This window comes from Danio aesculapii, chromosome 5 (genome assembly GCF_903798145.1).
Source record: "Danio aesculapii chromosome 5, fDanAes4.1, whole genome shotgun sequence".
NCBI classification, from domain to species: Eukaryota; Metazoa; Chordata; class Actinopteri; order Cypriniformes; family Danionidae; genus Danio; species Danio aesculapii.
Window position 1 is genome coordinate 1,739,585 of NC_079439.1, and position 14,350 is coordinate 1,753,934.

At 35.0% G+C, this 14,350-nt stretch overlaps 1 protein-coding gene across 4 annotated transcripts in view; it reads left to right on the top strand.

The window, feature by feature from the left end:
* The window catches only part of cita (citron rho-interacting serine/threonine kinase a), a 187,500-nt gene extending 173,564 nt beyond the window's left edge, over positions 1–13,936 (top strand). For all 4 annotated transcript variants that reach the window (XM_056457208.1, XM_056457210.1, XM_056457209.1 and 1 more), the window contains 6 exons: positions 1,302–1,430; positions 1,513–1,593; positions 4,909–4,987; positions 5,079–5,258; positions 11,217–11,550; positions 13,378–13,936. In XM_056457208.1, coding sequence (XP_056313183.1) covers positions 1,302–1,430; positions 1,513–1,593; positions 4,909–4,987; positions 5,079–5,258; positions 11,217–11,550; positions 13,378–13,401 — 827 coding nt within the window. In that variant the 3' untranslated portion in view covers positions 13,402–13,936. The remainder of the gene's footprint in view (positions 1–1,301; positions 1,431–1,512; positions 1,594–4,908; positions 4,988–5,078; positions 5,259–11,216; positions 11,551–13,377) is intronic.
* Positions 13,937–14,350: the final 414 nt, after the last annotated feature.

Genomic DNA, 14,350 nt, shown 5'->3' on the forward strand with positions numbered 1-14,350 from the left:
CTCTAGGCTAGTGTTTAACAGCAGATGATGCTCTAGGCTAGTGTTTAACAGCAGATGAAGCTCTAGCCTAGTGTTTAACAGCAGACGACGCTCTAGGCTAGTGTTTAACAGCAGATGATGCTCTAGGCTAGTTTATAACAGCAGACAACGCTCTAGGCTAATTTTTAATAGTAGATGGTGCTCTAGGCTAGTTTATAACAGCAGATGATGCTCTAGGCTAGTTTATAACAGCAGACAACGCTCTAGGCTAGTTTTTAACAGCAGACGACGCTCTAAGCTAGTGTTTAACAGTAGATGACGCTCTAGGCTAGTGTTTAACAGCAGATGACGCTCTAGGCTAGTGTTTAACAGCAGATGACACTCTAGGCTAGTGTTTAACAGCAGATGGCACTCTAGGCTAGTTTATAACAGCAGATGACACTCTAGGCTAGTTTTTAATAGTAGATGGTGCTCTAGGCTAGTGTTTAACAGCAGATGAAGCTCTAGCCTAGTGTTTAACAGCAGATGACGCTCTAGGCTAGTGTTTAACAGCAGACGGTGCTCTAGCCTAGTGTTTAACAGTAGATGATGCTCTAGGCTAGTGTTTAACAGCAGATGATGCTCTAGGCTAGTGTTTAACAGCAGACGACGCTCTAGGCTAGTGTTTAACAGCAGATGGCGCTCTAGGCTAGTTTATAACAGCAGATGGCGCTCTAGGCTAGTGTTTAACAGCAGATGGTGCTCTAGGCTAGTGTTTAACAGCAGATGACGTTCTAGGCTAGTGTTTAACAGCAGATGGCGCTCTAGGCTAGTTTATAACAGCAGGCGATGCTCTAGGCTAGTTTTAAACAGCAGACTGCGCTCTAGGCTAGTTTTTAACAGCAGATGGCGCTCTAGGCTAGTTTTAACAGGAGATGGTGCTCTAGGATAGTATATAACTGGCAGATGGTGCTCTAGGCTAGTTGTTCTGTAATGGGGCAGTTTCTCCACCTCAGCTTTATTACTTCATTAATTACACAGCTCACTAGGAAGACTCTTGTCATTTTCTTTATTAATGATTGTTTTAGACTCAAGTGATGTGTATAAGATATTGGAGGCAAGCAGAGGCTGTTTGTCAGGCATACAGCGCCATCTGTTGATCAACATGAAACTAAGAATCCATTCATGAAAGAGAATCGCAGTGCATTCATTTATTGCCCCAGCCCTAATACACACATGCACACGCACACACACACACGCACACACACACGCACACACACACACACAGCTCTCTGATTCATGCACTGCTGTTGAACTGAACCTGTTTGTGTGTGTGTGTTCAGAGTTTCTGGATAAGAATGACGTGACGTTAGCCTCCGCCGTGTTCGCCGCCTCCTCCCACAGTTTCCCCATCTCCATCATCCAGGTCTCCAGTGCGCCGCAGAAAGTGGAGTATCTGCTCTGCTTCCACGGTGTGTGTGAATATAATCACTGTTGAAGATGATAAACGTGTGTGTGAATCAATGTTTGACCAGTCTGTGGGTTTTTTTGTAGAGTTTGGAGTGTTTGTGGATGCGTACGGACGCAGGAGTCGCACCGATGACATCAAATGGAGCCGCCTGCCTCTGTCCTTCGGTAAAACCTGCTCAGTGCATCGGGTTTATTCATCAGCTTATAAGTCAACCCAATAGTATTTTAATTGGATAGTTTCGATCTGTTTACACTAATAAGTGACAGAAAACTAATCACAGAGAAAAGCTCTAATTAAACCAGAAAACAACCAAACATACTCCAACCATTCACACAAAAAAACTCGATTACCAGTCAGAATTATTCACCGTCTTGTTAAATATTAATTCTTATATATTTTTCCCTAATTTCTGTTTAACAGAGATAATATGTCTTCAACACATTTCTAATCATAATAGTGTAAATAACTCATCTCTAATAACTGATTAATTTTCTCTTTGTCATGATGACAGTAAATAATATTAGACTAGATATTCTTCAAGACACTTCTATACAGCTTAAAGTGTCATTTAAAGGCTTAACTAGGTTAATTAGGGTAAAGTTAGGGTAATTAGGCAAGTCATTGTATAACAGTGGTTTATTCTGGAGACAATCCAAAACTAATATTGCTGAAGGGGGCTAATAATATTGACCTTAAAATGGCTTTAAAACTATTAAGATCTGCTTTTATTCTAGCTGAAATAAAGCAAATAAGACTTTCTCCAGAAGAAAAATATTAGAGGAAATACTGTGAGAAATTGCTGAATCTGTTCAACATCATTTGGGAATTAATTGGGAAATAATATGGTAAATAATTTTGACAGCAACTGTAAATATGGTGAAAATCATAAACAATCATTATTCATAATTTTGGTCACTTTTGAGGTCACCATTATGAAACATGACTTTGCAAACACTGTCTGTTTATTTGAACTTTCATAAATGTGAACAGTTGATTGAAAAAAAGACATAATTAGCATTCTAAAATATGTTATAAATAAAACTGTAATTATTTAATGCTTATATTTACCAATAAATAAAAAGTGTGTATTTAATGTAAATATATATATAAAACAAATAATATCAACTATGCAAGACATTTTTTTCCTTTATTATTATTAATTAAATATAAAAATGGCTTAATTGCCAAGCATCATGCATATTTGTCTGATTTGATGCAAACATTTGAGCATTGTTGCAAAAAAACATTTTGTTCGATTTTTCACTTTTATGAAGACAAATTTCAATATATATATATTTCTAAATTTTTATATATATATTTCTAGATTTTATATATATATATGTTTCTAGATTTTATATATATATATATGTTTCTAGATTTTATATATATATATATTTCTAGATTTTATATATTTATGTTTCTAGATTTTATATATATATATATATATATATTTCTAGATTTTATATATTTATGTTTCTAGATTTTATATATATATATATGTTTCTAGATTTTATATATATATATATTTCTAGATTTTATATATTTATGTTTCTAGATTTTATATATATATATATATATATATATATATATTTCTAGATTTTATATATATATATAAATATATATATATATATATATATATATATATATATATATATATATATATATATATATTTCTAGATTTTATATATATATATATATATATATATATATATATATATATATATATATATATATATATATATTTCTAGATTTTATATATATTTCTAGATTTTATATATATATATTTCTAGATTTTATATATATATATATATATATATATATATATATATATATATATATTTCTAGATTTTATATATATATATATATATATATATATATATATATATATTTCTAGATTTTATATATATATATATTTCTAGATTTTATATATATATATATATATATATATATATATATATATATATATTTCTAGATTTTATATATATATATATATTTCTAGATTTTATATATTTATGTTTCTAGATTTTATATATATATATATATATATATATATTTCTAGATTTTATATATATATATAAATATATATATATATATATATATATATATATATATATATATATATATATATATTTCTAGATTTTTTATATATATATATATATATATATATATATATATATATATATATATATATTTCTAGATTTTATATATATTTCTAGATTTTATATATATATATTTCTAGATTTTATATATATATATATATATATATATATATATATATATATATATATTTCTAGATTTTATATATATATATATTTCTAGATTTTATATATATATATATATATATATATATATATATATATATATATATATATATATATATATATATATATATATTTCTAGATTTTATATATATATATATGTTTCTAGATTTTATATATATTTCTAGATTTTATATATATTTCTAGATTTTATATATATATATTTCTAGATTTTATATATATATTTCTAGATTTTATATATTTATGTTTCTAGATTTTATATATATATATTTCTAGATTTTATATATATATATTTCTAGATTTTATATATATATATGTTTCTAGATTTTATATATATATATTTCTAGATTTTATATATATATATTTCTAGATTTTATATATATATATGTTTCTAGATTTTATATATATATATTTCTAGATTTTAACGAAAGTAAGGGTGAAATGATCTCTCTTCGGTCATCTAACCAGAGACTGTTATGCATCCCTAAATCGAGGCTGAAATGCAGAGGTGTGAGTGCTTTCGCAGTAGCTGGTCCTAGGCTGTGGAATGCTCTGCCCCTCTGTATCAGATCTGTTTCATCCCTGTCTGTTTTTAAATCTAGGTTAAAAACTGACCTCTTTGATTTGGCATTTTATCAGTGAAAATTGTCTATTTTAGCAATAATTTTATGATTTTATGTATACATTTGTTTTTTATCTGTTTTGATGCATAACAGTCTGTTTTTGTACTGTTCAGCACATTGGTCAACCTCTGGTTGTATTAAATATAGTGCTATATATATAAAATTGACATTGACATTTATATATAAAGTAATTATTTTCTCCACGTTTAAAATACTTTTTTTTACATTACACAACAAAGCTATTTATCTGGAGAGACTTTGAAGGAATCTTTTCTTTTACGTGAATCCTTTAAAATGATAGAAATTTAATTAAAAGTTGACCTTAAGGAATAATTTGAGATTTTTTCTTTTTTCGTTTATTGTCTGTTAGCTATTATTTAGTATTCGGTTTTATAGAAAGCTATTATTTATAAACTGTATATTCCATCTTTTTCATGTTTTGGCCCTGAAATAGCTGTTGAAGCTGATATGGCAGAGAACTCTTAACCCTATCTCTATTCTACCTTCCACCTTTAATTTTATTGTGAAACACACACTTGTAGCTCCTCACAGATGAATATTGTGTGTTTTTCTACAGCGTACAGAGAGCCGTATCTGTTTGTGACGTACTTCAACTCTCTGGATGTCATTGAGGTTCAGAGTCACTCTGCGCTGGGGTAAAACTCATCCTCCATGATTGTAGTTTTTAGTGTGGTTGTAGCTCTGTATATTTGCGGACTGAACGGAGTGTGTTGGTGTTGTGTTCAGACCTCATGCTTACGCACACCTGGACATTCCCAACCCGCGGTACTTGGGTCCTGCCATCTCCTCGGGTGCTGTGTATCTGGCCTCGTCCTACCAGAACAAGCTGCGGGTCATCTGCTGTAAAGGCAACCTGAGTCAGGAGGCGGCCAGCGCAGAGATGCAGAGAAACGGATCTACACGCAGGTCAGTCCACAGATCACGCTTTTGAGTCAAGTCAAGTTGAGCATCAGGCTGTGTCCTAACTACATGCTGCACAGTGACATGTGATCAAAGCTATCTTTTCCATGTTAAATTGATTTTTTTTTTGTCGTAACCATCTGCCACAGCGACATGCAAAATATCTATTTTAGAAATGCTCTGTATTTCCATAACATAACAACAGCAGCATAAACTACAATGACAGTGATCATCTCAGGTGCTGATTATGTGCTTTATTCAGAGTTACATGCTCCCTATGTGAGTTTAAACACTATTTTACATGACATTTATTGCCGTACTACTGAAAGCAGCAGCAGATAGTTCACCTCAGATCTGGAAAATAAAATAACTAGCAGACGATTTGAAAAGTCAGAACTGAGACTCACAACATCAGAAACTCGGTAGTCTATTTTTAATATATATTTGTTAGATTAAAAGCCTTTACTATTTTGTTGACAGTGCAGTGGCTTGTGTTTAAATGCTTCTGTCATGTCGCGTGGACATACAGTGGAAGGAAATGTCGTTACTCGCAGGACAACGGTGGTACATAAATAAACATATTCATAAATTTGAAAACAACACTGGATGTGAGAGAGATTTTAAGCCTATAGATGACTAACTGTACTAACTACACATATACATAAGCACTTAACTATACACATAACCTAAGACAGACAACACAAGTACTTTTACAGAAGACCGACAGAGGACAGTTCATCAAAAAAAGACAATTAACTCAGGGCTCGACAGTGTGACCATTTCGATCGCATTTGCGACTAAAAATAGACGTGTGCGAACTGAATAATTTTTTTAGTCGCACATGTGTGAATTTATTTTGATAAGTTTGATTTATGACTTGATTCACTTGGTCACGATATATCAACATGTTCCTCACACTGTTTCTCAATGTTTTGGTGCATTGCGTTGGAAATCTATTGTGACCGTAGCACACGCTCTCAACAACAGCACATCTCTACTGGTTTATTTTACGTAAAGTGGTCTTTACATACTTTGTTTTGTATATATTGCTAAGCAACGAAACGTACCGAATGGAAACGTTTACAATTAGGTCATGGCATATCGTGCCGCATCAGTATGAGACCCAATCCAACACCAGCGCTTTCGACATAAGGCTTTACGTGAGTGGCCCAGTTCTGTGATCGCGAGAAACTGAAAACACTTCCCCAACAGACTCGCGTGTTACGCAGACCCACAGAGACACGCTGGACACAAACAGTACCTGTTCTGACTTAAGTATGTTAGTAGCTTTAAGAAGAGCGCGAGGACACGCGGAAAAGAAAGGCCTTTTAGTAAATGGACTGACCGGCTCATTATTTAGGGAAGGGGTGTCCAAACTCTGTCCTGGAGGGCCGGTGTCCTGCAGATTTTAGCTCCAACCTGCCTCAACACACCTGCAAGGATGTTTCTAGAAAGCCTAGTGCGTGCTTGATTAGCTAGCCCAGGTGTGTCTGATTGGGGTTGGAACTAAACTTTGCAGGACACCGGCCCTCCAGGACTGAGTTTGGACATGCCTGATTTAGGGTGACAATACATCCTCTTTTTCCTGGACATGTCTATTTGGGATTTTAAAATGCATTGAGCCGGTAGATTTCTAAATCTCCTAAAATGTCCAGAATTCTGCTTTCGCTTTCGATATCTGTCGTTAACTGAATGCATTGTTGTATTACTTTAAACACAAACTTTGGCTGGTGCGACTCAATCTCTCAGCAGCACCAACACTACAGCAGAGTGAGAGAGCAGATTTTACCTGTCACTGATGGACATGACTCTCAGAGTGAAATAGTGGATTTCTTCTTTTTTATTTCAACAGTTTCAATTAGTTTTTTACTTAAACACACTGAACAGAAACAGTGTCATGTTAAATGCTAAACCTTTTAATTTGTCAGTTATAAAAAAAATAAATGATAATAACAGAATACAAAATTATTCTGTCGCTGAGAGCCATTAAAGTTGAACAGAAAGATTGGTATTACGTAGGGTTTGAACTGTGTCATATATTATGCAAATATAATAAATTCGGCTAAATAGAAATATTTTTGAATGTCACATTATTTTAGATGCCATGAGGAAAATGTGTGTTTCAATCTAGCCACCACTGCAAGTATATTCCAGACCTGTGGGACGCACTGAACACATTCAGTCTTTAATGTATTGTCTATCTTATGAAAACAGAGTTTAATGTTTAGTGTCTATCAAGAGAAATTAAATCTTTCTCACTCACTTATCATTTTGACAGAATAAAAGGTTCTGTCTTGCACCCCAGCAATATTTTTGAGAAAGCTTCAGAATCATTTGAGAAAGCAATCAGAACTTGTGGTCTAACCAGTATTAAAACAAATATTGTAAATTATTATAATGATATATAAAATCTATCTTATAATAAAATTAATAATGTTTTGTTTGGGAGCATTGATACAGCCATAATCTTCTTATGATACAAACACAGATTAAATTCGCTCTGGTCATGTGAATGTTTGCACTATGTGATACTGCACATTTTTATTAACTTAACAATAACTTATAACAATAACTGCCTATTTCTGCTGGCCAGTGTGAAAGATACTTTTTCAGCTCGAAACTGGATCAAAAATTTAACAAGAAGCCGTCTAGGCATGTCCACAGCTGAAGACTTGATTCAGATCAGTTTCGAGAGGCCTTCGTTAGAGCAATTTGATCCCGGTCCTGCTGTGGATCATGCTGATGCTGACTAAAGACAGACAAAAAAGTAAAAGAAAATTAGCCTACATAAGAAAGAGAGATGTAGAACGTATAGCTAGCTTGCACATAGTTAGCTAAAATTGAGTCAAACTAACACATAGTTTAACACATTACACATGCTGTTATAGCCTATTACACCAATTTGTTTACAAATTGACATACACTCATATCGACCTTAATCTAATTTAAAAAAATTAAGTTTCATGTTTGCTAATGTTTTAAACACGTGTTTAGCATACCTCTTCATCGTGTCGCGTTTGGTTTGGGGTGATGATAAAGTTCTGTAGGCTTATAATAATACTGGACTGCCTCCCCCTACTGGACGTTAGAGCAATTTGTGGATCGCTACGGTCATGCAGCTTAAATTATAAATAATTATTAAAGACTATTTAAGCTGTAGTTACAGTAGAATAAAAGATATTGTATTCAAGTAAATGAAACTGTTTTGCTATTAAAGATCTCCTCATGCACATTTGCACCGCGCTCCTAAAATTATTTAATGTGCTCCTAAATTTTTCAATTTAGAAAAGTAAGCGTAAGCGTCAAGCCCTGAAATCACTAAATATTTATTCATTATGTCAGTTGCAAACTTTTATGAGTTTCTTTTTTCTGTTAAACACAAAAGGCAATACTTCATTGGCGCTGGAAAAACAAAACCTATAAAAGTCAATACCTACAGGATTTCAACATTCTTTGAAATATCTTCTTTTGTGTTCAACAGAAATAAGAAACATTGTCATCTTACAACCTGTGGCACAAGTTATGGTTACAGTTTAAAGCATAATATGATAGTCTACTTGTTGATTTGCAACAAGGATACGCATGAGAGTGGTAAAGAATTACTTCGCTACAGCAATCCACATGTATATTCATGTTTTTTGAGGCTAAATTCAAGTCAAATGCCACCAAACTACTCATACTACTTCAGGATTGTATGTCTACTTTACAAATATTGTCAAAAGTATTAAAAAAAAATATGGTTCATCTTCCTCAAAACATACAGAGAGAAAGGGGACACCCTTATATGGTCAGAAATGTGAACTGAATTTCTTGTACTCATCCAAACTAAATCCTACTGAAAGCTCATTTTTTTCTGAGAAGTCAACTTCAAATTTTAAATATAATTGGTTTAGATATTTAACTTTGATTTTTCTGTCAATTTTTAGGCTAAATTTATCGTTTCATTCATTTTCATAAACATTAGCGCACTTAACTTTTTGTTTTGTTCAACCATGTCTTTAAAATGAGACCAAGCTTAAATCTGTGCACCAAGATTGGCATTTATTTAAGTCGACCATGTCATTTTCATGTCTATGTTCAATAAGTGAGGACAGGGGTTATGTATTATGTTCACATATGGCCACACTCCTGTCATATATCCGAATGAACACGCTAAATCTGACTGACTTTCTGTGTGAACGACCATGTGACCTTAAGCCTGGCTGTGATTTGTCCAGCAGTTCTGACTGTGTTTCTCTTCTTTACAGGAAGAAATGTGCTTTCTTTATATGTGCGAAGGAGTGACGGAGCATGAACATTTTTAACATTTGACTAATAAAGTGATTTTAAGGAGAATTTTGATTATGCGAGACACTCAATGCTCACGTCATGAACTGTTATATCAATTTATAGGCATTGATGTGTTAAATGCAACATATTTCGATGGCTTTATCGGCTCTGTTCAACATCAGACTTACTTATAATGTTATTTAAGAGCATAATTATTGTTAATATGGATATAATGGATGAAGAAGACACGTTTCTAATCATTAGAAAGGTGAGTGAGTGGTCCAGTCAGTTAAACTGGTTAATGGCACTGGTTTGACGGGTGTGTGGTTTATTCTCTGACACAGTTATATGTTTCTGAATATATTTCTTCTCTTTTCACTGGGGAATGTCTGTCAGGTGATTGTAAATGCCCTTTACCAATCTATATCTCTATCTATAGTTTTCACCTGAGTACCAGAGTTGCTGTTTCTATATTCATAATAATATTAAATCTTTAAAACTTGGTATGTTTCTGAAAGAAGCATTTATTTGATCAGAATTGCTGTAAAAATATTAATTATGCAAGATGTTACTGTTAGAAATATTTCTGTCTAAATATATCACTTTAAATATTTAATATTATATAACAGTGGATTATACTTAAGTTCTGAGAGTAACATGAGGAATATTACTATAATAAATTGATTTTTTTATTATTGTTATTTTAATAGCATTAATTAAAATATTGTATAAGATTAGAAGTGTTTTTCCTGAAATATACACTCACTGGCCACTTTATTAGGTACACCTTACTAGTCCCCGGTTGGACCCCCTTTAGCCTTCAGAACTGCTTTAATCCTTCATGTCAGAGATTCAACAAGCTACTGGAAATATTCCTCAGAGATTTTGCTCCATATTGACATGATAGCATCACACAGTTGCTGCAGATTTGTCGGCTGCACATCCATGATGCCAATCTCCCATTCCACCACATCCCAAAGGTGCTCTATTGGATTGAGCTCTGGGGACTGGCGAGGCCATTTGAGTAAAGGGAACTCATTGTCATGTTCAAAAAACCAGTCTGAGATGATTGGTGCTTTATGACATGGTGCGTTATCCTGCTGGAAGTAGCCATCAGAAGATGGAGACACTGTGCTCATAAAGGGATGGACATGGTCAGAACAATACTCAGGTAGGCTGTGGTGTTGACACCATGCTCAATTGGTACTAATGGACCCAAAGTGTGTCAAGAAAATATCCCCCACACCATTACACCACCACCACCAGCCTGAACCGCTGATACAAGGCAGGATGGATCATCCATGCTTTCATGTTGTTGAGGCCAAATTTTGAGCCGACCATCTGAATGTGGCAGCAGAAATGGAGACTCATCAGACCAGGCAACGTTTCTCCAATCTTCTATTGTCCAGTTTCTGATTATAAATTTGTGTTAACAAGCAGTTGGACAGGTATACCTAATAAAGTGGCCGGTGAGTGTACAGTATATGTGTGTTCTATATTATTTTGTCTATAAAATAACTTTAAAACAATTTTTTCTTGTCACGTTTCTATACCAAATCATTCTACTTAAGAATTCATCTCTAGAAACGCATAACTTGGTGGTTCTTTGGTGAAGGCTGGTTTTAATGGTACATGTGTGTGTGTAAACTACTGATAAAACTTTGTGATGTTCCTCTTACTCCTTTTCCTTCTCAGCCCAAACAAGCGCGGTCCTCCCTCCTACAACGAGCACATCTCCAAACGTCTGGCTGCGATGCCTGCGGTCCAGGAGGGGCTCCAGCAGCCGGGGACGCCGCACCGCTACCGTGAGGCTCGCACTGAGTTCCGCAGGGATAAATCCCCTGCACGGCCCCTGGAGCGAGAGAAGTCCCCCGGCCGAATGGAGAGATCGCCCGGACGCATGATGGAGAGATCACCAGGCAGAGTGATGGAGCTGCGCAGGGAGAGATCACCGGGGCGAGCGTTTGAGGAGCCCAGACAGAGACTGCACACGGGATCAGCACGAACACCCATCAACACTGTCAACAAGGTCAGAACACACACCTCACAATCTGACCAACACTGTCAACAAGGCCAGAACACACACCTCACTATCTGACCAACACTGTCAACAAGGTCAGAACACACACGTCACAATCCGACCAACACTGTCAACAAGGTCAGAACACACACCTCACAATCTGACCAACACTGTCAACAAGATCAGAACACACACTTCACAATCTGACCAACACTGTCAACAAGATCAGAACACACACCTCACTATCTGACCAAAACTGTCGACAAGGTCAGAACAAACACCTCACTATCTGACCAACACTGTCAACAAGATCAGAACACACACCTCACTATCTGACCAACACTGTCAACAAGATCAGAACACACACTTAGTCAGGTGACACGTGTGTGTGTGTGTGTGTGTATATATCTAATTATCTCATCTTATTATTTGACAGCACTAATATATACACACTGATTGGACAATGAGACTGAAAAGGCCTGGTTTTAGTCCACAGTACTTCATTAGTATGGTGTAGGTTCCTCCTCAATACAGCATCAGATGGTCTTGGGAGTGACAGACACAAGTCCTGCACAGCGGCCAGAGGGATTTTGGGCCATTCTTCTTGAGAATAGTGTTCAGGTCACTATGTGATGCTGTTGGAGGAAAACCTTTCCTGACTCGCTCCTCCAAAAAACCATATAGTGCTCAATAATATTTAGTTCTGGAGACTGTGCAGGCCAAAGACTGTGCTGCCACTCTGTCTCCAGTCTGTGTATTGGTGCATTTTCATCTTGACACGCGCCACCGCCTTCAATGTTTGACCCGTTGGGTGCACATGGTCCTCCAGAATAGTTGGGTAGTCCTTGGCAGTGACCCAGTGCCCATCTAACACCAGGGGAATGCCATGATATTGAGCCTAAACTATCACTGATCCACCCCCATGCTTCAATCTGGGCATCAGCTGTCTGTGTGGAACGCTTCTTTGGGGCTTCTCCACACTGTAACTCTCCCGGATGTGGGAAAGTCAGTGAGGCTGGACTCATCAGAGAACATTACATGTTTCACATTGACCACAGCTCAAGATTTTCGCTACTTGCACTATTGGAACCAGCATTTCGCATTGGTACGAGTGAGCAAAGGTTTGGCTATAACAGCGGCCATGAATATTGACCCTGTGGAGTTCCAGATCAACAGTTTTGGTGGACACAGGAGAGTCGAGACTCGCATTTAATTCTTCAGTGAGTTGGGCACATGTGGTTTTATGTTTTCTATCCCTATCAGGCAGCTTCCTCTTGCGTCTACAGTTCCTCCTGTTGGATGTGGTTCTGTTTGGTGGTGGTTTGCTGACATTACTCTGGAGACCGCGACTCTTGATAATCACAAAGATCTGCTGTCTTGGTCACAGATACACCAGCGAGATGTGCTCCAACAATCTGTCCTCTTCTGAACTCTGATACGTCACCCATAATGTTGTGCGCATTGCAATATTTGAAGCCAAACTGTGTTAATAACCAGCTGATAAAACCTTCACGCTCTGCTCTTACTGCTGGAATGAAGATCGGTGAAGACTGGCCACCAACACTAAACTGGCCAGTGTTTCAGTCTCAATGACCCATGTATAAGTGTCATCTCATCATTTATCAGCACTTCTTTAGATTTATTGTAAAGTGTAAAGATTTTATTTTGGATACAAATAATCATGATTAATCTGATATAAATATATATATTATATAGAGATATATATAGTTACTTTACATAGCTACTTATAAGGAAAGTAATGTGAAAGTATGTGTTGCATTAAAATGTTAATATATAAAATTCTACCCAATATTGTGTGTGTGTGTTTGTCAGCAGGTGTGGGATCAGTCGTCAGTGTAAGAAGAGCATCCAGCAAACCCCACACAAACCAAGAGGAAACTCACAGCACAACGTCCTGCTCCTGAAGGCCTTAGAAACACACACTCACACACTGATCTGGCCAGCGTTCACTAGTGCTAACCTCTCCAAAACACACTAGCATACACACACACACTTTTGCCTGTTGTTTGTCTTGGTTTTCCTGTCTCTTCTCTTCTTTACTTCCCTCTGTTTCCTGTGGAACTTTGTTTCCGCTAAGCAGTTAACAAATCCAATCTGATCTCATCTCCCAGTTCTGAATATTTTACGCCGGTTCTAAACATCCCGTCTCTCTCTTTTTTTCTCTTCCTGAGTTAGAAAACATTGTAGTTTTGAGTTTCCATCTTGCAATTTAAGTAAATATGACATATAAGAAAAACTGATCAGATAAGATCATTAGTCTCAATTCTTATTTGTACTTCTCTCAGTGACGCATCATAATTATCATATCATTTAAAATGAGTTGATCAAATATTATTACTCACAATATTTGCAATTAATATACAATATAAAATAATGTTTTGGTCATAATTCTTGCAACTATTTTTTTCGGTCTGTTCTGCAGTTCTAAATTCAATATAATTCTATATATATATATATATATACATTTATTTTTAGAAGCACACAAGTTTATAATATATATAAATATCTGTGTTTACATCCTGCAATTCTTTTAATTGATCTTCATTCAAAATTAGCTGTAAAATATATTTGAACAATTCCTGTAATTCTCAATTTAAATCTAATGAATATTAATTTCTTTCAAAACTAAATTTACATATATGCAAATTAAATGAAACTTACAGATCTGTTTTACATCCTGTGATTCTTTTTAATTGATCTTAATTCAAAATTAGTTGTAAAATAGATTTGAACAATTCCTGTAATTCTCAATTCGAATCTACTGAATATTTTTAGAATCTAAATTTAC